Raw genomic sequence first — 23,454 nt, forward strand, 5'->3', positions numbered from 1 at the left:
CACTGTTAATTTCCAGCCTGTGGGTGACTCAGACCCCTCCAGGCCCCGCCCATCCTGAGCTGGGAGTCCTTTACGAATGACTGCCCTGAAGACACCGAGGAGCAGAGGCCGGACCAGCCTCCGTCTTGCCATGTAGGTTAGCAGACAGCATGGTTTAGCCCCCAGCCAGGGCAGGACCACTTCAAGGGCAGGGACCATGGTGGACCATCGCTGTACCCCAGCCTGCCTCAGGCGGGCAGCAGCGTGGCTCAGGATGCTGTGCCCAAGGGATGGCCAGGCTGGATGAACAGGGGAGGGAAGGAAAAGGGCAGAGTGAAGAAGAAGAGAGGAAGTAGGTGAGTAGATGCGCTGGCAGAAAGAACCAAAGCTTGCGCAGATGAGTGTGCGACACGCCCAAGGGGGGCCTGCAGACCACTCCTCAGCCTTTACCTGCTCCAAGGCCCCTGGCTTCTGCCCCATTCTCTGACACCCGTCCCTGCCCTCCCTTGAGTCGGAATTCCCAGGAGTCCCTGCCAGTCCCAGTCGATTCTCTGCTGCCCCCGTGTGGTCTCTTTGCGCTGTCATTGCCCCAGGTGCCTGCCGGGCCTGGGGTTCCGGCTCAGGGAGGGAGGAAGAAAGTGCAGACTCAGGGAGCAGGACCTCGGAGATACAGTCCTGCCCCGGGATACCTTGGAGAGGCCTGGGGTGCCGTTTCCAAAGCACCGGCTCCACACACCTCCTCTGGACCCTCCGCTCTCATCCCAAACTCCAGATCCCAAGAAGCCCGGATGCTCAGCCTGAACCTCTCCACCCCAAACCTTGACCTCGCATTTGCCAAATACTTGCTGTGTGCCCGACACCTGGCCTGTCACCTATCGCACCCTATGAAGCATGTACCATTCCTATACTCCTTTGACAAGCGAGGAAACTGAGGCCCAAGAGGACAGATTATCTGCTCAAAGTCCCATGGCTGGTCCGTGACGAGCTGGACTTTGAACCCAGGCTGCTGGGTCCCGGAGCCCACCCACACAGAACTCCCAGAAGTCAGGAGGGGGATCTTGACAGGCTGTCTTCTTCCACATCCTCATTCTTCAGATGGAGAGACTGAGGCCCTGAGAGGGGAAGGAACTTGTCACACAGAAAGAAAGTAGCAGAACAGACCCAGGTCGATGCCAGGTGGAACCCAGAGAGCCAGCCCAGCCCACCGCTGCCCCTGCCTCCTCTCCCTGACTTATTGGTGTTGAACTTTCCAGGTGGGGTGGTGGGTCAGTGACGGGGTGGAGAGACGGAGCCCTGTGATCCCTCTCGGTGCTCGTTCAGCCTTTGTGTTGGTTGTCCCTGTGGGTGTGTGTCCCAGAAGGGGAGAGAGGCTCGGGGCTGAGGCCAACTGTGGCTGCCACAGTGGCTCATCGTGCTTCTCCCACACGCAGACCTGGCCCAGGCCACGCTGCTGGTCAGATCAGCCACCCACACCTCTGTGGTGGGAGGCCGGAGGCGAAGGGGAGAGGAAGTGACAGGAGGAGATGGGAGACTGGGGAGGGGCTCAGAGAAGAGCCGAAACCGCTGAGAAGATCATGAGAGATGAGCCCAGGGAAAAGCAGCTTTCCCAGCCTGGGGGCGGCGCCTCAGTTTGAATCCTGTTAAATGAACCCCAAACCTGAAGGCAGCTCAGACGCCTCCCACCTGCCCTCCCTGCCCCTCACTCATCAGGAGCAATGTCACTCCTAAAGCTCCTTAGTGACCCCCCACTTCCCTCAAATCTGCTCCCGCAGATCTGCTCCCACCGAGGACGCCTCCATGGCTCTGCACTGGCTCACCTGGGATGCTGAATTCCCCAGAGTCCCTCCCCAGGGGTTCTTGAGCCTCAGTTGGGGGTGTTCCCCAGACATGGGTAATACCTTTGCCCAGGCAGTTGGGGCCCCCTCCCTCCTCCATGCACAACGCTGCTCGCACCTGCTCCGGAAGCCCTCCCTGGTCTCTGCCCTTATGTGTCCCTGGAACAGCCTGTCTTGTCAGTTACCTCAGTCTTCCCAGTTGACGGGGGCTTCCACAGAGCCTCCTGGTGGGACAGGCCTCCTGGGTGGTGCTGGGATTTCTTACCCAGCTTATCCTTGTCCATGCTTGTGATCTCCCTGGGAAGAGGTGGGGAGGGGGAATTCTGGAATCCAAAGGGACTTGTCTGTTGCCCCTCAGCCCCATCTTTGAGGAATGAGAGAAAGGGGCAGTGCAGCCTAATGGTCAGGCGTATGGGTCCTGGGGCCAGAGAGCCTGAAGTGGAATCCTGGCTCTGCGACTGACTGTGCCATCTCGGGCTGGTTACCTGATTTCTCTGAGTTTTCATCTGTGGAAAGGGGATGCCAACAGCACCTCCTGCTAAGCACTGCGGGCTACGGGCCAGACACCAGCACTCACTGAAGCGCAAGGCCCTCCTCTCTGGGCCTCTCCCCTCTCCGCTACTGCTCTACAAGGTGGCAAGTTGGTCCAGGTTTGCCCACCCTTGCCCTGTGTGCTTGCTGTTCTTTCTGCTGGGAACGCTCCTGCCTTATCCACCTGGCATGCTTTTGCCCTGAGTACTCAGCTGAGTGCCACCACCAGGTAGTCTTCCTTGATTTCCTGTCACCACCCTCCCCTGCCAGGGTAGGCTCAGGGGCCCCTCTTGAGAGCTTCCCAAGCAGCCTGATGGCATGACCCTGGCGATGGTCTCCTTTCTGGGCACCCAGCACAGGGGAAGTGTGTGCGCTGTGACCGCCACAAAGCCTGAGAACCTGGTTCCCTTAGAAGAGACGAAGGTGGTTTAGGGCCAAGCAGGGCTCCCTGGAAGCCCTGCTTTATTTTGGTTCTAGAATCATTCCAGTCAGCATTCTCGGTCCCCACCGTGGCCACCCTGGGAACAGTCCACACTTCATGCAGTTAGAGGGAGGGAAAGTGGGAAGGAACAGCAGGGAGGACATGTTCTGCACTGCAAAGCCACTGGGTTAGAAAGAGGCTTGTCCCCCACGCATGTCCCCTGGCCCTGTACTGACTTGGTGCTGGCCACGGGGTGGACAGCCTGGCCTCAGGGCTGGGGCCCCGGTTTTGTTAAGCGTGTCCTGCCTCCAGTCCCACGACCCCTCTGGGCACCTGTTCTAGCCACACCTACCCCCGTGTCATCGTGATAGCTGGTTGGACCTGGGTCTCCACAGCTCACCAGAGCCAAGGAAGAGGCAAAGCCCCTCTCACCGGTGGGTGGCCTCACAGAGCTGGCACTGTAGCCATGCACTCCACCGGCCCTGCCCCGCCCCTGCCATCCCTTTAAACCTGAAGAGCTGTCTCATCCTGTGACACCTGGAGGGGCAGGACACCTCACTCCACCTGGGGATGTAGCAACCCAGTCCCTTTGCTTCTGGGCAGGACCTCTGGGGGTGCCATTTTCCCCTCCAGGGCTTCCCTAGCCAACAGGCTGAGGCTGGACATTTCCTGAAGCCACAGTGTTGGGGAACTTGAGCCAGGATGCCCAGTGGCCTGGGTGTTGGAACCAGGCTGCCTAAAGCACCTCTCTTCCCATCAGGGCTAGGCTGGAGGGACACCAGCAAACATCTGGATCCAGTGGCTGATTTGCATGGGAGCAGTGCAAGAACCTGGGTCTGGGCCTCTTTGGACCTCTGGTTCTTGCAGCGGATGAGGTTAATGGGGAGGCGATTTCATAAAGAATAACTCTGGAGCCTCCATTCGGCCCATAGACCTCTGTTTGGGCCTGGTCTCTTGGTCTTTTCTACAGTCCACAGAGAGGCCCTTGTCTGCCAGCAGTGGGCTGAAGACCAAATTTGTGATGGGGAAGTTCATGTTCTTGCCAGTGCCTGGGCTGTGTCCCCTGCCTGAGACACTCAGTCTTTTCTACCCCTCAAAGTGCAGCTCCTTCCCTGTCTGAGGGGCCCTCTCTGTTCCCCCAGCCCCCAGAGCCTCTCCCCAAGAGTCCACAGCCGGGCCGTCCTCTGGCACTGGGCAGATCGCCTGGGGCGAGGGGATCTTGACTTCCTGACATGCCAGGGACCTGTGTCTTACTCATGTTACTCCTGCCAGTTCCTAGCACAGTGTCTGGCCCCCAAGACTCGCTGGGTCACAGTGCACAGCCCGGCTTGTCAGCTGGCCTCCCAGGAGATGAGGGGTGGGGCTTGCCAGCTTTGAGAGCCCCAATGCCCCTGCAGGCCAAGGACAGACTTCGTGAGGATCTGGAGGTGGTGCACAATGGCTAGTGTCCGCTGCCCTCCCAGGGTCCTAGCCCAGCCACAGCTGGTCAGCAGAAGAAGACCCTGGGTTCCCAGACAGAGGATCCAAGATGGCTGATGGGGACTCCACCAGGGTTCCCCAGCGTTCACGGCTCCAGCTGGACAGTAGAGAGGGCACTGGATAGAGCTGAGTCTGCGCCGGGCTCTGGAGGTTCCGCCGCCCCCCTCACTGCCCTGGCTGCTAGTTTCGCCGGACAGGGTGCCACATGGACACAGGCCTGCGCAGTGTGGCCAGCATCTGGTTCCAGTGTGTGGTGCCCATGCCACTGGCTGATGGCCCGATGATGACGTGGCCCACGTTGTCCCCACGGCCGTCACTGCTGCTCTCGGCCACTGTCACACGGAGAGACAGGTCCTGGGGAGGAGGTGAAGTGGTGAAGTGGGTGTTGGGGACCAGGAGCAGCCAGAGCTCCTCCTTGACTCTTGGGTCCAGATGATGAATGCCAGACCCCCTGAGGGGCCAGGTAGAGCCCCCAGTACTCACCTCTGATCTGGGAGGAGGGGACTTGTCCCAGGTCACCTGGCAAACGCATGACAGGCAAGGATTTGACCTAGATCTGCCTAACATGCGAACAGTGGCAGAACCAGGCCAGGAGGGTTCAAAGGCCCCGGCTTCCCTGCCATGTGACCTTGGGCAGTGGCTTGAGCTCTTCTCCCTGTTTTTCCACCCATACAATGCGACACCTCTTAGGGATGTTCCAGGGATGAAGAGTTATAATATGTGGAAGCGGGGCTGCCACAGTCAGAACCTGCGGCCTCTTCTTTTCAGGAATGTAATCATTACCTAGGTCCCAACAGAGGAGGGACAGGATGCTCCTGGGGAAGGCACGAGGCTGAACCTGGAACCCTGCCTGCCTTCTCTCCTGGCCCTCCTTCCCCAGAAGCTCTATGACGTCTCTCGCCCTTGGAGGCTTGGAGTAGTGGCTCTGTGACAGCCCAGGGGACAGCGAGGGCAATCTGTCCAGGAGGGTGGCAGGGCTGTGATGCACAGGACTGCCCAGAGATGCTGTTGGAAACAGCCACAGTGGGGCAGAGTTCTGGGCTTTCCAATTCAGAGGGGGCCCCTGGGGGTGGGATTAGGTAGCCTCTGCACAGTCCCAGGGCTATGGGAACAGGCTTTGGTCCCAGGCACAAAGGACCGTCTCACTGTCCGGAGTGCCTAAGGATGAAGGAGACAGTGAAGGAAGGGGGCACGGTCCCAAGCAGGACCACCAGGGCAGGGGGGTGCAGCCTCCCCACCTGTGGTCTGCGACAGCCTGCTGGGAGAGGTCTCCCTACAGCACAGCATTCTCTGGAAGCCATGGGGGTGTGGGGCGCACAGCAGGGCCTCTGCCACAGAACCCCAGGAGATTCAGGGCTAGAACTCTGGGCCCTGGGGTTCCCCCACCCATCTCTAGGCCCCTGAAGCTGCCTCCACTGGGAGCTGTCTTCCCCCAAGCCTCTGTTGAGCTGTACCCGCTGCGGGAAGCAACCTAATTGCTAAAGTCGAGGATGCATTTCATGAGTAACACTGTCTGCGGACTTTCTGCCTGTCTCTTGTGAGCACCAGGAAAACAGTGGCTGCGTCCCCAGAAAGCAATGCCCATGTCCCCAAATACCCACTGCTGGGCTGGCACCCAGGGGGAGCTCAATACATGCTTCTTAACTAGAAAGCTGATGGCCTCCAGGAACCTGAGCAGCTGACCCTGAGGGCCACGGCGGCCCCACCCTCACCTGGAGCACGATGGCCGGCACCGAGAAGATCATGGCTTCGTTGAACACCGGGTTGGGGTCATCCCTCTTCACGGCTGTCTTCTTCTTGCTCATCTTCCTCCCATCCTGCAGCAGGTACACCTTGACAAAAGGGTCTGCAGGCAGGTGGGCGGGGGGTGAGGACTGGCGCCACACTTGCCAGCACAGCTCTACCCACCCTGGCTTGGGCCTCCTGACCCCAGCTCGCAACCCTCGGCTATCATCGTCACCTCTAGCAGCCGTGCCTCTGGGGGTTCCCTCGTTCGTTCATTTATAAGAGATGGGGTCTCCTCGTGTTGCCCAGGCTGGTCCCCAACTCCTGGGCTCAAGGGATCTTCCTGCCTAGCCTCCCCTACTCCCCCCACAGCTGGGACTACAGATGTGCGCTAGCTATGGCGCCTGACTCTATTATTTTGAATCTCATCTGACAAGTGACAACACTGAGGCTCATGTGGCAGGTCAGGAGAGGGCTGGGCTCTGGACTCGGGTGGCCCACCTCGCAGCCCACAGACTCACATGGGAGCCTGACAGACTTCACCATTTTCTGTTCTATAAATGGCCTGAGAGCAGACATCAGCTTGAGTCACCGGGAGCTGGCGCCGCAGTCTGCCTAACTAACAGCGTGCTGCTCTGAGATACCAAGTCACCAACTGGCTGTGAACTTCGCCCACCAGGCATTCTTGCTGAGCCTGCCTGGGCCTGGGCCTGGGCACCCTAGGCCTGCAACTCCCGAGATTTGGGAGCCCCCAGCCCTTTGTTCTTTGGGTCCTCATGGTCGCTGCCTCCACAGGTTCCCGCTTTGAGAGGGGCTGGAGGCTTCCATAGAGTTGGGGCATGAGGTCCTGCCAGGCACCCAGCCCGGGCCCCGTTGAAGTCTGGGAATGGAGCTTCCATCGTGAACTCTAGTTCTGAGAGGCAGGTGCAGACCTTGGTCCTGAGTGCTGGCCCCTCACCCTTCCCTCTCAGGGCCCCCCATCACCCTTCAGGTTTCCCATGTTTTCCCAGCTGGACTCATCTTCCCACTGTGTCCAGATCCGGGGCTCAGCAGAATCCATGGGGCTTTGGCCCTGTGCCCCACCCCTGCTGATGCTGCCAGGTGCCCACAGCACAGGGGCTGGGCCACCTGGAAGAACCCAGAAGCCAACAGGGCCTTACCTGCTGTGGTCTTGTCATTGGTCCAGATAAGATTCTTGGCCTTCACCACCACCACGGTGAGGCGCTCGGCCGTGGGCAGGTAACTGAGCGACAGCAGAATCTCCCCCACTGCATCGGCGGCCTAGGGGACAGGTGTGGCTCAGAAGGCTTCTGACCCTAGGACCTGAGGGGCCCAGGGAAAGACAGAAGTTTCCTTCTCTATTGAGAATTGCTGCTCCTGGGGGCCCTTTGTACCTGGGGCACCAGGCAGGCAAGGTGGACTAAGGGAGAGTCCACCCCGTGCTGCAGCATGGAGCATGCTCCACTCCTTCCTTGGAAGGAGGTTCAGAGGTTGCCTATCAAACATGTTGATCAAGTGCAGTTTTGCTCCCTCACTCCGGGCTCAGGAAAACATTCTGTGATCCTAGTAGAAAGGAATTACATCATTTGCATTACAATAATAATGTTCCCCTGCTGGTCTTATACTTATAAAAGTAAGCTTCAGCTTGACCGCCATCTGAAATAATCCACTTTAGGGCCAGAGGTGTGCATCCCTCGCAGAGGCTTGTAGGAGGAGAGCCTCTGAAGGTTGGATGGTAAGAGTAGAGAAGAGCTGTAAACAGTGGTCAGAATGCAGAAAGCAGTTCCCCCAAAGTAACTCAGGTCTCTTCCTCTGCTCTCCTAATGATGTTGAGGTTCAGGTTGTGAAAAAAGACAGCGGAATCCTTTATGGGAAGTGTATGTGTGCACTGTCTCCAGGAGAGAACAGGCAGGACGAGGCAGGTCCCAGTTACCTTGTTCTGGTCCTGTAAGTACAGCCAGCCGCTGAAGGGCTGCAGCGGGAGGTCAAGCACGGACAGCTTCAGCTCCACCACCCCGGTGCTGACATTTCTCTCGTCCTCATCAATGCCAAACACGGAGAACCGCAGGCTCTTCTCCTCCAGGGCTGTGGGGTCCAGCGGGATGGAGAACGTCTCATCGAAGAAGATGGAGTAGGCATTCCTCTGGATCTGCAGAGGGAGAGGCCATGGAGGGAGCCCCCAAGCTGAGGAAGAGGGTGGCACCAGGGGCCCGAGGGGTCGTGGGAGGGAGAGAGCACTGGACTGGGAGTCCGGAGACCTGGGGCTCTCTTGTCCCCACAATCTCAACACCACCTATTCATTTGGCAGCTCAGCTCTGAAGGTTTATGAGCCCCACGCCCTCCTCGGTGGTGGCCAACCTAGTGTCCTGCTCTGGCATCTGAAGCCTCCACACTCTGAGCCAGCTCATCCCCACGCTCAGTGCCTGTGGCACCCCAGAGCCCTGTGGTGCTCCCACTGAACCGGTCGCTGTCTTTCTTACATATGCCTGGGCCCAGCCCTGGCCCCAGGGGTGCACTGGGGGTGGGGCAGTTGTCTGTAGAGTCGAGAGCCAGTGATGTCCCAGCCCCCTGCAGAGACTGGCCCTGCTGCCTGAACACTGTAGGGCAGATGGATGGAGTGACTAAGCAAGGCTAGGCAGGCTCCACTTCCCAGCTCAGTCCTGCCTCGTGGGTGCCGCTGGCCTCCTCCCAGGAAGCCGTGGGCAGGCCCCCTGGGAAGGTGCACTCCCGGGCACGCTCTCCCTTCCGTGGGGGGCTGCCTTAGTCACTGCCTGGCAATAGTTAAAGAGGAGTTCTTATTCCTGGCACCCTCTCTGCAGCTGGGGCTGCCCCGCCTGGAGGCAGCAGGCTCCCAGGATTGGTTGGGATGTGAGGCTCCGTCACCTGCCTCCCCGGGAACAAATCCTCCAGTGCCTCCAGCACCTGTGACCAAACTCTCCTGCCACTGCCTGGCTGTGGGAAGGCTCCTCCCACAGTGCTCCCCAGGAGCCCACTGTTGCCCCCACAACCCCCTGCTCAAGCCTTTAATGCCTCCTTGCTTCCGTGAGACAAGGCTACCTCCTGGTCTGACCTCAGCATGCAGCTGGCCTCTTGGCTGACCCCTGCCCATGGGGGCTAGGGTCCCCTTCTTTTCATTCTCGGAGCAGTGTGTTGATGGCCACTGGAACTCTGGGTTCCAGTCCCCAGTCTCCGGCTTAGGTGCTGGGGTTGTCCCGGGCAAGCATGGTGCCCTGGCCCCGTGGGCTAATGAGAGAGTCAGGGAGGAGCTGGGCTCTGGGAAGCAGGTTCTCAGCACCCCTCAGACTGCAGTCGCTGCTGTCTACCAACGGCCCTCCTCAGGGACCAGGCGGGTCAGAGATACTTGGTCCTGCAGGTCCTCGGGATCCTCCCACTCTGTGAGAGGCCACGGACCCCATCCATCTCCTGGCATCGGTGTCTGAATCTCTGTGGGCCTGAAGCTGCCTGCTGCTCGTGTTGGCTCAAGGCAGCCCCTGTCGAGGCTGAGGAACCCTTGGGTGGAGGGTCCCTCCCTGTTGACTCTCCCCGCTTCTTGCATCTGCTCTTGGCCCTGGAGCTGATCTCCACAGACTGTCTACAGCTCCCCTTGGCCTTTGTTCTCCTGTCAGGTCAGTGCCTGGGGCTGCCGGAGGAGACTGGAGGTTTGAGGAAGGCCAGAGTGCTTATTCCCCGAGGTCCTTCTCTGCTGCACCCCCAGGGCTAACCATGTTGGCCCTCTCCACTGGTCCCCGCTCTTCCCTTCAGACCTAGGGTGAGCCCACCCTCCTGTTAGTAGACCCAGGGCACCATGCCATCCCCAAGGCTGCCCCCTCCCTGCCCCCACCACTGTGAATAGTCCTGCCACTAAGCCTTCCCTAAATTAGCCAATTGAGCATATCGTTCCCTTCCTGCCAGGACCCAGTGTTGACACAGGACAGAAGTGGAGATGGACAGTTTCTGCACACTGTGTGAGGCCTTCACACTTCCTGTTCTATCTGCAGGACAGTTTGCGCCTTTGGCTCTGGATCAGCACCAGACCTGCTCACTAGTGCCCTCGGGGACCCTGCCCGGGCCTGCAGCGCGGCCCTCCGCCCGCCCGGCTCCACTTACCCTGGAAATGCGCACGATCTGCTCGTCAGGCAGCAGGCTCACGCGCATGAAGCAGGACTCGAAGCTGGCTTCCTCGCGCTCCAGGAGGTCCTTGCCCTGCAGCACGGCCACGTGCAGGGTGTGGGAGGCTGGGTCGTAGTCCATGCTCACCTCGACCTGGCCCAGCGTGAAGTCCTGCCCGAAGGTATTGCTCACAGAGGAGATGGAGTTCAGGGAGTCTGCCGACTGGGATTTCCGGAGAGTCCCGTAGGGGGCCAGGTCCAGCTCACGACCCATCAGCTCCAGGGGCCCCAGTTCATTGATGGCCTCAAAATTGTCCTCAATGCTGAGGCTGCCTTTGCGGCTGGGTGGTCCCCGAGTCCTGGCCCGCTGGGCATTCCAGGCAGGCATTTTCTGGAGGTGAGAAAAAGTGACATGGGGTCTTCACAAGGGCCACAGTCTCTAGCAGGCAGCAAAGTGATGTGGTGGGTGAGCCCTGTTCAGGGGTACCTCCTGGTTCTCCTCCACAAAACCAGTGCATCCCCAGCCAGGAAGGTTCTTGTTTAGTGCTATTTCATGTCACTTAGTGTTTTCTCCTTTACCAGAATATCAGAAGCTTTTCCTCAATATGTTTATTTATAGGGACAAAATTCTATATATAAAGATGTTAAAGCCTGTAGTAGTGAATGCCTGTAATTCCAGTGACTCAGGAGGCTTAGGCAGGAGGCTAACAAGTTCCACCCTGGGCAACTTAGTGAGACCCTGTCTTAAAATAAAAAATAAAAAGGGCTGAGATGTAGCTCAGTGGTAGAGCACCCCTGGGTTCAATCCTTGGTATCCCCCAATGTGCTCAAGATGTCTACTACAATGATATTTATAAAAGAGAAAAGCAGTTAGCAATGTAAGTGTCCAGTACAAGGGGAATGGGTAAGGACAGGACAGGAGGGCATAGCCACTTGACAGATGACTGAGTAGCCTCGAACGATTAGAAAAAGTTCACAGTGCATGGAAGCTTTTGTGTTGGGTCACATTCACCCATTTGAAAATTTCTTTTCTCTCAATTAACCTTAGGATCTGAGAAGGCAAAAGCCTCATATCATAGGCATCTCCCATGTCTTTGTTAACATAATTTTTTATGGCTCCCCAATTTTCCACTGAGCAGATAAGCATAATTTATTTCACCATAATAATTTAGTTCCCCTATTGTTGGGAAGTTATGTTGTTTCTAATTTTTCACAAATGCAAATATACTGTATTTTTCACAAATACAGTATTATATAGCTGTCTTAAAATCCTGGCCCAGGGACAGCCCTTTTTGAAGGCTGTGTGTGTGTGCGTGAGTGCGTGTGTGTGTGCGTGCTGGGGATTAAACCCCAAAGCATCTTTCCACTGAGCCACATCCCAGTTCTTTTTATTTTATATTTTGAGACAGGGCCCATCTAAGTTGCTTATGACCCTGCCAAGTTGCTGAGGCTGTCCTGGAATTGGTGACCTTCCTGCCTCAGTCCCCTGAGTCACTAGGATTACAGGTGTGCACCACTGGGCCTGGCTAAAGACTTTTGACATGTTTCAAAATGCTCTTTGGAAAAGTTATCCCAATTTATACTCCTCTCAACAAAGAGTGAGATGGTCCCCCTGGGCACCCCAATTGAGAGACTCCAATCTGGTAACAGATTCATGCTGTGCTCCCTGGAACTCTACATGACATTTGAATAATTCTGTGCCAAGTGTTAAGTGACAAAACATTCAGCAATATGTATTGATAGCCTTAAAAATGTTTGTACCCCTTGATACAGTAATTTCACATCTGGGCATCTATCCAAAATCCATTATTCCAAATGAAGATAAAGTTTTACATACAAAACATCCACTGCATTATTTATGAAGGCATTTAGTAAACCATGGCATAAGCACAAAAAGAGGAATCATATGCAGCCATTAAAATGATGTTTGCAATGGCTGTTCAACCTGGGGAAAACACTTCAGCCGTAAGTGAGGTGAAAAGAACAGGGTGTAATGCTGCCCACTGTACATAAAGCATATATGGAAAATGACTTAACAGAACCAGACCCCATGGCACACCTATAATCCCCGTGACTCAGGAGGCTGAGGAAGGAGGATTGCAAGTTGGAGGCCAGCCTCGGCAACTTAGTAAGACCCTGTCTCAAAATAAAAAATAAAAAGAGCTGGGGATGTGGCTCAGTGGTAGAGCATCCCTGGGTTTAAAATAATAGTACAAAAAAAGAAGAAGAAGAAGAAGGAGGAGGAGGAGGAGGAGGAGGAGGAGGAGGAGGAGGAGGAAGAGGAGGAAGAGGAAAGGAGGAGAAGGAAGAAGAGAAGGAAAGAACTGAAGAGATAGATTAAAAATACTGAAAATGTATTTCACATCAAAATGTCAGTTTAAAAATGGCAGGTGGGTGTGTCATTTGGAGAGATGTTTTCCTTCTTATTTATACTTTTGTATTTTTCTCAGGATGGTTTTTAAAATGGAAAGCATTCATTCATTCAAGTATCTGTTGACTCCCAAGCATGGGGGCTAGGAGCTGAAGATCTGCAGGAAGACTGGTCCCCATTCACAGGAAGATGTTAACCAAGAGGCAGCGAGGGCCAGGGGAGGCACTAGAGGCCATCGTGAGAGTGACGTTGGGGGCGTGTACCTGCAGGAGCAGAGCCTCACCTTCGGCCTGGCCTCTGCGGAAGTCTCGCCATACTTCTGCTGAAGGTACCTGTAGTCATAATTTGGGAATGGGGAGGGGCTGGGGAAGCTCCCCGATGTCCAGAGCTTCCACAGGCTCACAGCTGCGATTCCCAGCAGGGCCAGGGCCCCTGCAGCGTAGACTCCCACCTCCCAGCCAGGGGGGCTCTTGATGACTGTAAGGCAAGGGCAGCCTCTCATTAGTGGGGTGCAGTGGTCCAGACCCCCACCCAGGAAGCAAGTGGCTCAGTAGTGACTTGTTCATTGAGTGAATTTTTATTAAGGGCCTACTGTGTGCAAGGCTCAGTACTTGGTGCTAGGAATCCAGGGCTGAAGAGGACACACACTTTTCGAGGTATCTGTTTCTACCTCCTTTTCCACAAAGCATGCGTCTCTACTGGGGAGATCCTTGGTCAGAGCTGTGAACAAAGGTTACATATTTCTTAGGCTTACAAAGAGGGCTGTCCTTGCCTCCTTGGGTTCATTCATAGGACCTCTTGCTTCCAGGTAGTCAAAGCAGGAGAAGAGAGAGGAGATTTGGGTGAGAAAAAGATGATCCTATTTTTGCCTGAAGCCGCAGCCAGGACAACCCATCAACTGAGGAGGGACAAAGCATCCCGACCACCAGGATGCTGTTTGGCAATACGAAGAGAAGACGCTCTGACGCCAATGACCTTGTAAACAGCAGGCTGAGTGAAGGAGGCCAGTTGCAAAGACCACATGCTGCGTGAGTCCATTCACAGCCAGCCTTCTGGGTCGGTGGGTTCCACATCTGTGGATTTAACCGAACCCAGATGGCATGCTGTGGGGCTAGGCCTGTGCCCGTATCAAACACACACAGACTTTTTTTTCTTGTTATTCCGTAAACCACGCATCATCCCAATGATTTACACAGCACTGACATTGTAATCTCAAAATAATTTGGAGGATGTGTGCACATCATATGCAAATACTCATGGTTCTGTTAGGGACTCGGAGCATCCATGGATTTTGGTACGTGAATGAGTCCTGAAGGAATCCCCTGAGATCACGAGGCGTGACAGTATAAGGGAATATCTAGAATTGGCAAATAGGGGAAGTTGGGGGGATATGGTGTCTTTTTAGGGTGTTAAAATATTCTGAAAATTGACCATGCTGCTGGTGGTACAATATACTAAAAGCCACTGAATCATACGCGTTAAAGTGGGTGAATTATACTGTATGTAAATCTTATCTCAATAAATCTCACCCCAGGGCCGGGGCTGGGGCTCAGTGGTAGCATGCTTGCCTAGTACGTGTGATCCTCAGCACCACATAAAAATAAGCAAATAAAGGTACTGTGTCCACCTACAACTAAAAAAGCAAACAAATAAATAAAAAATCTTGCCCCAAATCAACAAATCAAGAAACCAACTCAGCCAAAGTGAAAGGAGCCCAGAGCTGTGCAGCGCTTGGAGGCAAATTCAGGTGTCCAGAGACTTTCCTCCAACATCCGTGTGTGCACCCGGCTGTCTCCAGTGATTTGCTCCCTCCACCGTGTCTGCTGGGTCCCCCCTTACATGGTGTGTGGCCCGCAGCAGGACCAAAGCTCCAATGCCCGAGGAAGGGCTGAAAGGTGAGGCCTCGCTCTGCTTGGCGACCCAGCTTTGCTTTCCAAAGAAAGCAGACCAGGTGTTGGAATTCATTGGGCAGGTGCTCACACTATTGGCAAGGACGGTTCTCTAACCAGTTCTCGGTTCTGCCTCTGCACCCACTTCAGCGGGGATACTGAGGCATGGAAAGGCTAAAGAACTGGCCCCAGGCCCAGGGCCAGGATTCCCACTTGTAGACAGACTCCAGAGCAAGCGAGGTAACCACTGTCCCACCCGGCCTTCACCCCTTCTGGGTCCCCAGCAGCAAGGTGAAGAAAGGAGGCAGGGCATGTCAGAGGTAGAGATGAATGACTGAACATCCATTGAGCACCTACTGTGTGCCAGCACCCTGTGGACAGGGGGAGCCAGGGTTAGCGAATCTACCCCAGGCCCTATCCCTGGGGTATATGTAGTGGTTCACAGTTAGGTAGTGGGGTGGAACAGGAAAATAAGCAAACGAAACGGGGTACCAGCTGTCACATCGGGAGCAGCCAGGAAGGTTTCCTGGAGAAGAAGCAAGAAGTGGGCCAGGTCAAGGTGTCAGGGCAGGAAGGATGGAGGAGGTATGAAGAACCCAGAGTGAGCAGAGGGCCCAGTGGGAGGAGAGGGCCTCTGGGGACTGGGGGAGGCCCCTGCCCTCACCGCCCCAAAGCCAGCTGCACAGGAAGGAATCATGCAGGGGCACTTCTAGCCAGAATCCAGCCTCTCTGGAGAAGGTCAGGGCCCAGCCCAGACCCCACATTCACCCAGCACAGAGCACCCTATCAGGTCCTGACCTCCACTTCCAGAAGAGGAGAACTGAGGTGGAGAGAGGCCCCTGGCATGTCTGCCCTGCTGCTCAAGGCCACAGACCTTGGCATGGCGGAGTCTGGGTACAGCCGCCTTGGCTCCCAGGCCAGGCACCTGGCTCCTCTGGGCCTCAGTCTCCTCATCCAGAAACCGGAGATAGTGGTGAAAACATCCCCCATCTACCCATCTCACCCTGGCGTGTGTATTCTAAGGGGAAAAATCTCAACAAGTTTTATGTGTGGCGTGAGTCACTGAGGCTGTATTTATAACAGCAGAAATCTGGAAAGAGCCTGAAGGTTCCACCAAGGAGGCTGGTGGGGGCGGTGGCACTGTCATGGGAGGTAATGTCACTGGCCTTCGAGAATGACAAGTGAGGTCATTAGGATGCCCTGTGGCAATGCAGAGGAAGGTTGCTAGCCTTGTTAAGAAAGAAAAAAAATCAATCCCCAACAGTGTAAAGTCATGGGAGATGCTGATGTAAAAGTCACCCAGACCAGGGGAGAACAGAGGAAAGACCAGGTAATGCGTTGAGGGGACTGTGAGCAAACCTACCTCCCTGCCTACTCCTGTGGGTACAATGTGTGGTTAAATCAAACCACAAGCAAGAGATCTATGGAGGGTCCCAGGCCCAGCTGTGACAAGGCTCTGGAGTGTTCTTGGAGCCTGGTGAGCAGGAAAGTGCCTGGTGGATCAGAGAGGGATGTGCACCTGTCTCAGTTGGGCCACAGCAGGGCAGGCGGCAGCAGGGGACTGGACAGAGGGTGCGAAGAGAGGCCCAGGGGTGAGCAGGCTGCCGGCAGCCCTGGTCGGCAGAAGAGCAGAGTTGGGGTGGGACAGAAAGGAACAAGTCAGGAAGGGGACATGAAATGACAATAAGTCCTCATTTGCTGGTTGATTTCATGGAGTGTCAGCCTCAAGGGCAATATGGGAAGACTTCCCAAAGGAAAGGAGTCTAAGCCAAGACCAGAAATGAGGGAGGGGGAAGAGGAGGAATCATAATAACAGCTGCCCATGAAGCTCTTCCTATTGAGTATTTGCCAGGTCCCGTTTAAGCACTTCTACATACTGACCCATGAGTCCTCAGAACAATCCTGTGAGGCAGGTTCTGTTATTATACCCATTTTATGGATGAGTAAGTGGAGACTCAGAGAGGTTTCCTCACTTGCTCGAAGCCACCCATGGCCTTGGTGGTGACCTCTGAGCCTGCAGGTGAACAGTGAGCCACGCTGGTTGGAGGGTAAGAGTGGAGGGCCTGACACACCCTGAAGCTTGTTCCTGGCCTCAGGGGATGGGGGACGGTGGAGGGCAGGTGTCTGTGTAATGGGGAGCACTGAGGCTCATGTCTCCCAACAGGAAGGGGAGCAGAGGGATAAAAGATGGTGGGTGTACTTCCCCGGACACCACCGCCACTGCTGGGCATAGCAGGTCTGCGACCTTCAGCCCTGGCCACTGAGAGGCCAGCTGTGGCCACACGCTTCCCACCCAGGCTGGGCCCTCTGAGCCCCATGTTCCACGATGCTCACGTCGACCTTCCTGGGCTCCCTTTCACTTGGCTCCTTGGCAGGCTCCAGGAAGGGTCATGGGGGAGTGGTTCCCTGTCACAGGCCCATCCTTACAGAGCAGTGGGACAAGGGTCTCCCAGGGGTCCCTCAGGCCAAACAGAAGGAGCTGCTTTACCATGAAGTAGCCCCTGGAACGGAGAGATGGGGAGACTTCAGATGGGTCCCAGCATGGTGTCCCAGGGGCTGGGACAAGTCACCACTGCCCTAACCACTGAGCAGGGCAGTAGTCATGTTCCACCCAGGCCTGGCAGGAGGGGCTCCTGAGATGGCCCACAGGGTCTTCCCAGGGACTCACCGCTCAGGTGGTATTCTGCCACATCCGCCACATCCACGGCCATGGCGCCCCTGCAGTGGCTGGGACTGGAAGGGAAGAAAGAGTCAGCGGTGAGGGCTGCAGGGGGTCACGGTCCCTGATCCTATGTCCTGCCTCTGTGGCACCTGTGCACGGGTCACTCAGAGCTTGAGTTTTTTAAAAAATGACATTTGAAAAAATGGAGTTTAAATCTCTTTTCAAGCACTCTCAGGCCTCCTCTCAGGTTGCCAGATGAAGCACAGGATTCCCAGCAGCATGTTTGTCCCAAATATCGCATGGACAGACTTAGGCCAAAAAAGTACAATTGTTCAGCCTGTGTTTCTATTTGCTAAATCTGGCAACCCGACCTCATCTCCAGCCCCTTAACACCAACGGGCTGCTGAGCAGTGACCCCGGGTTTCCCATATGCGGGGGAGGCTCCTCAGCTCATTCACAAACCTCACCGCCCATGCTTCCGTCAAATTTGGAAAAGAGCAAATCTGCGTTTCCTACATATCCTATACCCAGTCCTTTCCCTGCACGGGATGGCTTCTTCTCTGCCCTGCTCTTCACTCCTGGTTTCATGAACTATCACTGAGGTCCAAGTTATTCTAGAAAGGCCATTACCTGAGCCCGGGCCCTTCTTTTATTATCATTGTTGCTAAGCAGCACATCTGGCTCCCAGATGCGTGCTAAGCGGGTGGGTAGGGAGAGATCTACGGAGACCGGGGATGAGCTGCACTGACCTCAACTCAAGGGCACAGAAGGCTGAATTACCCACCTCCGACCTCTGGGTTCCCTTGCAGTCCAGAGATGTCTACACCTCAGGAAGCCTGCAAGCCTCAGGCAGGTAAGGGAGAGTGGGGTGAGAAGGGCAGAAGGCTTGCCTGGCTCCTGGGCAGCAACCTTCCCAAATAGTGGGACGGCCACAACATCATGGCCGAGTCTCCTGGCTCTTTAAAGAAGAGCCAGTTGCTTGGATGTTTTTGCACGTACTTTCCTGATTTTTATTTGATGTGCGCATTTTTTAGAATTATTTATTTATTTGTTGAGACGGGGTCTCACTACATTGCCCAGGCTGGTCTGGAACTTCTGGGCTCAAGTGATCCTTCTGCTTCAACCTCTCAAGTAGCCGTAACTATGGGCGCTCACCACTGCACCTGGCTTCCTTATTTTGAAATGTTGCCACCCACTCGCAAAAAACGTCCAGACCATTCAGGCGCAGTGTGAAAGGCGCTTGGGCGGTGGCTTACCAGTTCCCAACCCTGCCAAGCATTCTGCAGGCTCCCTTTGGAACCAGGGTCAAGACAGAGGATGAGGCTGAGACACTGGGTATTTTTAGGAATCCTGAGGGTCTCCTCATCCTGTGGCTTTGGAACCAAGAAGCTGGGCGCCTTGGTCTAGTCAGGGTTATCCAGCACGTAGACAGGTGCCACAAGCCCTCAGGCAGATGTCCTGCCAGGCAGGGCAGATGAGGGCACACCGAGGGCTCCTGGCTCCTGGCTCTCCTGATGCTGCCCCCTCCCAATGGTGCTCCCAATGGTGAGAGGAGGGTTGTCATGGTGATGGGAGGCGGTGCTTAACCAGGAAGGCTTCACCCATCCTGCCTCAGCTGAAGTGCATCCCTGGGCCCTGGGCTTGAGAGAGCGCTCACAGCCAATCTGGATAAGCACTTCTTACTCACCAAGCAAGGTTCTGAGCATTCTGCATACGCATGACCTCACTTAACCCCCTAACAACTCGGAGAGGTAGGTGCTATTGTCATGCCTGGCTTGCAGAGGGATTGTCAGTGGGACTTAAAGTAATTTGCCCAGGCCAATTCATTCTGGTTCTGAGTTCCTAACCACTGTGTCTCTCCATAGGTGGGCACATGGTTACGAAAAAGTGGCCGAATGCAGGTCAAATGATGAGTGTGAACAAGCCCAAGGTGGCCCTGCTGCTGGGGAAAGAGGTCTAGATACACCGAAGCACAACGGAAGCACACACTCCCAGCCTGCCTCTGCCTTGCCGGGAACCGATAATGCCATCAGAGAGCTTTCCTGCTGGCTTGGCAAGAGGGAGGTCAGGCTGGGACGGTCAACACCAGCTGCACATTCATGAGGTACATGTGCCAAAGACACACCCATAGTACAGTGTGATGGCCCAGGCAGAACCTGAGGCTGTGACTGGCCTCTGGCTGTTGGGGGATCCCTGTCCAGCCAGACCCCAGAATCCCAAAAGCCCACCTTCCTGCCTTCCTTCATCACAACACCCTGGCCTGGGAGCTGTGACTTTGGGGAAGGCATGAATGACCACTATGCAGGCCCCCTGATTCAAGTTCCTCTGTGGTCTGCTGAGAAGGGTTAGAAGCCAGAGCACATCTGCCTGAGTAAGGGAAGAGAGATGGGGGGGAGATGTGGAGGCTCTTGCAGGGGCCAGCCCGCACCAGGACTCCTAGTCAGCTGTCCCCAGCTTACTCCAGATCTTCCCCTTGCTGGCTCGAGTAGCCTTGGACTTAGTTTCTCGCTGAGCCTCAGTTGTTCTATCTGTAGAAAGGACTCATGACTGCCCTGTAAGTGTGCCAGGAGGATGGTAAGCATGTAAGTCTCAGCAAATATTCACTGCTGGGGCTCCTGGCCTGGCACGGTCTAGACAGGCCCAGATTGAACAGAGGAATCACATGGGCCGCGCTGCCAGCCTGTGGCTGTGTTTAATTTGTTGAAATTTAGGTGAGTTGTATTTAAATTGGGAAATTTCTAATTAAAAATAGATTTAAGCTGGGTACAGTGGCACAAGCCTGTGATCCCAGTGGTTCCGGAGGCTGAGGCAGGAGGATGGTGAGTTCAAAGTCAACCTCTGCAAAAGTGAGGCGCTAAGCAACTCAGTGAGACCCTGTCTCTAGATAAAATACAAAATAGGGCTGGGGATGTGGCTCAGCGGTCGAGTGCCCCTGAGTTCAATCCCTGATAACCCAAAAAATGTATTTACAAAAGGTGGAGGGCCTAGGGGTGCAGCACTTGCCCAGCATGTGGGAGGCCAGGGGCTCCTCCTCAGCACTGCAAACAAATAAACAAAAACAAAATCAGCAAAAGGATTTTCAGAGGACAGGTCTGCACTGCACCCCCAACCCACCCCAACACAGAGACAATGGAGTTGGCTTTTGCTCTTGGGCTCACACCTGGCTCCTCCACCCCTCCCCACATTCACTTGCAGATCCTGATGGCCCTTGGAAGCATCTCTCTTCTTAAGCCTGGTAAACTGGACTTGGGGTGAGCTAGGAGATGTTCAGAGAGCTCCAGTGACCTGTGTGAAGCCAGCAGTGGTGGTACCTGCCCCCGGTCCAGTGCCTGTTCCATTAGCAGCAATAGCACCCATGCCAAGGACTTCATATCCCTCTTCCTCAGCACCCAAGACAGTAAATTCTGTTATCATCCCCACTTTATAGAGGAGGAAAAGGAGTCTCAGAGAAGGACAGCGAATTGGCCCAAGGTCACCCAAGCCCTGAGCGGGGAGCTGACACTGGGCCAGGTCTGGCTCTGCTGCCAGAGCCCTTCTTTTCGTTTATTTATTTTTAATTTCGTAGTACCGGGGATGGAACCCAGGGGCCCTCTACTACTGAGCTGTATCACCAGCCCTCTTTTTTTTTTCATTCGGAGACAGGGCTGCCAGGCTGGCTTTGAATTCCTGATCCTCCTGCCTCAGCCCCTGAGTATCTGGACAGGGATGCGGTACCCCCACCAACCTGCCCCAGGCAAGTGCCCTTCTTAATGGCTTTACTCACTATCCCTGACATCCCTTGGGTCCATCTCACCTCAGGCAACCTCAGTGGGCTCTCTGTGGCAGCCTGGAGGTCTGCCAGGAAGAGGGGCACAGCTCAGGCTAGGACTAGTATGCTGGCAAGACATATCAGAGGCCAAAGCAGCCAGTGAGCAGCGCTTCCCTCACTGTCTAGCACGGCGGGGAGCCAGGCCCTTGTCTGAGCTCCTAAGACTGCACCCCACTGGGTCTCAGCACCAGTCCCACAGTCTCCACTGTGGAGTTTGCTCTTTGTAAACAGCTCCAGGTTCGATTTCTAGATTTCTAGCTCAATGGCACCTCCTTATCACTGTGTTCACGTAGACGTGCGTGCGTGTGTTTAAGGCACACGCTGTAGACCTGGGGATTGTGGACACTGGATTCCCTTTTACAGATGTTTAAGCTGGGGTCTCAGGGCCTCAGCATGAGTGGTAACACTGGGCCCCGTGCCAGGGAGTGATGGAGCTGGGCCTGGGCTCTGGGCCACCATGCGGACTCCTGAACGGGTGTTTCGGGGATGAGGTGGGTGGGAAGAGCCACCACCTGGGCTTTGCTGGAATTTGACCTTAGTGGAGGCCCCCTCCTGGGCTCGTTGGAGAGGTGGCTTTCCAGGAATTGTGTGCCTTGGCAGAGGAAGGGGGCCTTGTCCCTGCTCCCCACGCCACCCCATCTCCTTGCTCAGCAATCTCAAGATACCTCTCTGGCCAGCAAGGTATTGACCCCCTCCCCATGAGGGCAGGAAATGGAAGGATGGGAGTGAGGGGTACAGGCAGGCCTCAACCTTCTGGGCTGTGAGCTTCTTCAGGATCTTTAGGTTTGAAAACCTTTTCAGCCTGTGGCAAACGCCTATAATCCCAACAGCTCATGAGGTTGAGGAAGGAGGATCATGAGTTCAAAGCCAGCCTCAGCAAAAGGAAGGTGCTAAGCAACTCAGCGAGACCCTGTCTCTAAATAAATACAAAATAGGGCTGGGGAGCGAGTACCCCTGAGTTCAATCCTGGTGCCAAAAAGGAAAAGAAAAGAAAACCTTTTCAAGTGCTTTCCAACACTATCTGAGATGACCACATCCTGGCACCATCCCTCAAACAGGCCACAGAAACCACAGTACAGACTGGCTCGGGGCAGTGGTGGCTGACATTGGGCACCCACTATGCACCAGGCACTGGACCAAACACTTGGCTCCTCTTATCTCGGCAGTTCCTCCCTGCAGCTCTCTGAGGGGTAAGAAAACCAAGGTGCAAGAAATGACTTGCCTATAGTCACCAGAGCTGTTAGGAAGCAGGGTCCAGGTTTGGACCTCAGGCTAGGAGTCCCCACTCTTCCACGCTGCTCAGGAAAGCTTTCAGATTTCAGAGTGGGAAGGCAGGGGGGCTTGGATACTTTCCTGATCCTTCTTCAAACTCGCTGTGTGAACTTGGGTGTGTCTCTTCTTTTTTCTGAGTCTCAGTTTCCCCATTTCTAATAGGAAGTACTATTTCTACCACTCTCCAAACTCGGGGGTGTGGGGAGGGGCTGACATTTTAGTGTGCAAGTTCTCGAGTTCTTCCGGATGGAGGTGGCCTCACTAACTGAGGTGGGGGCACAGAGTCCCTCTGCAGCACGGATCACCAGTTGGGCTTAGGGCTTCTTCACTCATAGGCCTGGCTCACTGACCCCATGTTTGGCCCAAATTTTCAACCCGGGGCAGGTCATCGGTCCTCTCTGGCTCTTGATGCAGCCTGGGGCCTTTTGGGGATGGGCTGTGCCTTGCCCCTCGGAATGTGCACAGTTCCTGCAGACCCAGCGTTCTGCCTGAGGAATCGCCCAGCGACAATAGGGACAGGACTGTGGGGGAGCTGACCTGAGAGCCCTGAGGGGTTGTGCCGTCAGGGCAGGGGCAGGGAGGACAGGGCGCTGAGTGTGAAACTCAGGGCTGTGGCGCCGCGCGGGCGCAGGGGAGGTGTGTAAATAGCGGGGTGAGCCGCGTGTGTGCACACGCGTGCGGGCGAGCGGCGCGAGGCGATGCGCAGTGCGCGGAGCGGCTGGGCCGGGGTAGGGCGCCCGGCGTGCGCTGTGCCTGGCGTTGGTGTGCCAGCGCGGCGCCAGGGTGCAGGCGCGTGGAGTGCGCGGGGCCCCGGGTCCCGGGCGCAGGGAGAGGGACGACGTGCATCCGCGCGCAGGGCGCGGATCCCCGTGGCGCGCTGGGGTCGGCCCGGTGCGTACTCACCCCGGCTCCGCCGAGGGGCCGCCGCTCCGCCTGAGGCTGACTCTGGCTCCCGGCTCCGGCTCCTGCCGGCCTCCCGCAGCGCGCACGCACCGGCCCAGCCCGGCGGCCCGCGGCAACGCCACACCACCCCTGCAGTGTCTCGCGGCGCCCGCCTCGGAGGAGTGCTGTGCGGGTCGGGGGCTCGCCGGGCCGGGGCGGCGGACGGGAGCTGCGCCGCAGTCCGGGCACGCTCCCAGGAGCCCGCCGCGCGCTCCCTCGCGCTCACCCGCCCGCCCGCTCCCTCTTTAATTTAAAGTGACAACCGCGAGCGCTCTCTCCACTCCCGGGAGCGGCGCTGCCGGAGCCGGAGATGCCGGAGCGCAGCCCGGGGGTCCCGGGTGAGGGGCGCCTGAGACCAAGCCCAATCTCCCCCGGACCCCGGGATGGGGTGCGGTGGGTGGGGACAGGCTCACTCGAGGCTCTGGGAGGAC

General features: G+C 56.1%; 1 protein-coding gene across 2 annotated transcripts; it reads right to left on the reverse strand.

Moving 5' to 3' along the window:
* Window positions 1–3,053: 3,053 nt before the first annotated feature.
* On the reverse strand, window positions 3,054–23,235 carry SYT12 (synaptotagmin 12). 2 transcript variants are annotated; one of them, XM_079102924.1, is made up of 8 exons: window positions 22,985–23,235; window positions 17,008–17,072; window positions 12,734–12,927; window positions 10,078–10,470; window positions 7,904–8,119; window positions 7,131–7,251; window positions 5,958–6,091; window positions 3,054–4,599 (listed from the first exon to the last, which is right to left on the reverse strand). In XM_079102924.1, the coding sequence occupies exons 2-8, from the start codon at window positions 17,048–17,050 to the stop codon at window positions 4,426–4,428; spliced, it is 1,275 nt and encodes a 424-aa protein (XP_078959050.1). In that variant the 5' UTR covers window positions 17,051–17,072; window positions 22,985–23,235; the 3' UTR covers window positions 3,054–4,425. The 2 variants fall into 2 exon arrangements, with proteins under 2 accessions (XP_078959050.1, XP_078959049.1); XM_079102923.1 differs by lacking the exon at window positions 12,734–12,927 and having other exon boundaries at window positions 22,985–23,058.
* Window positions 23,236–23,454: the final 219 nt, after the last annotated feature.

Source organism: Sciurus vulgaris (assembly GCF_902686455.1).
Source record: "Sciurus vulgaris genome assembly, chromosome: 11".
NCBI lineage: Eukaryota > Metazoa > Chordata > Mammalia > Rodentia > Sciuridae > Sciurus > Sciurus vulgaris.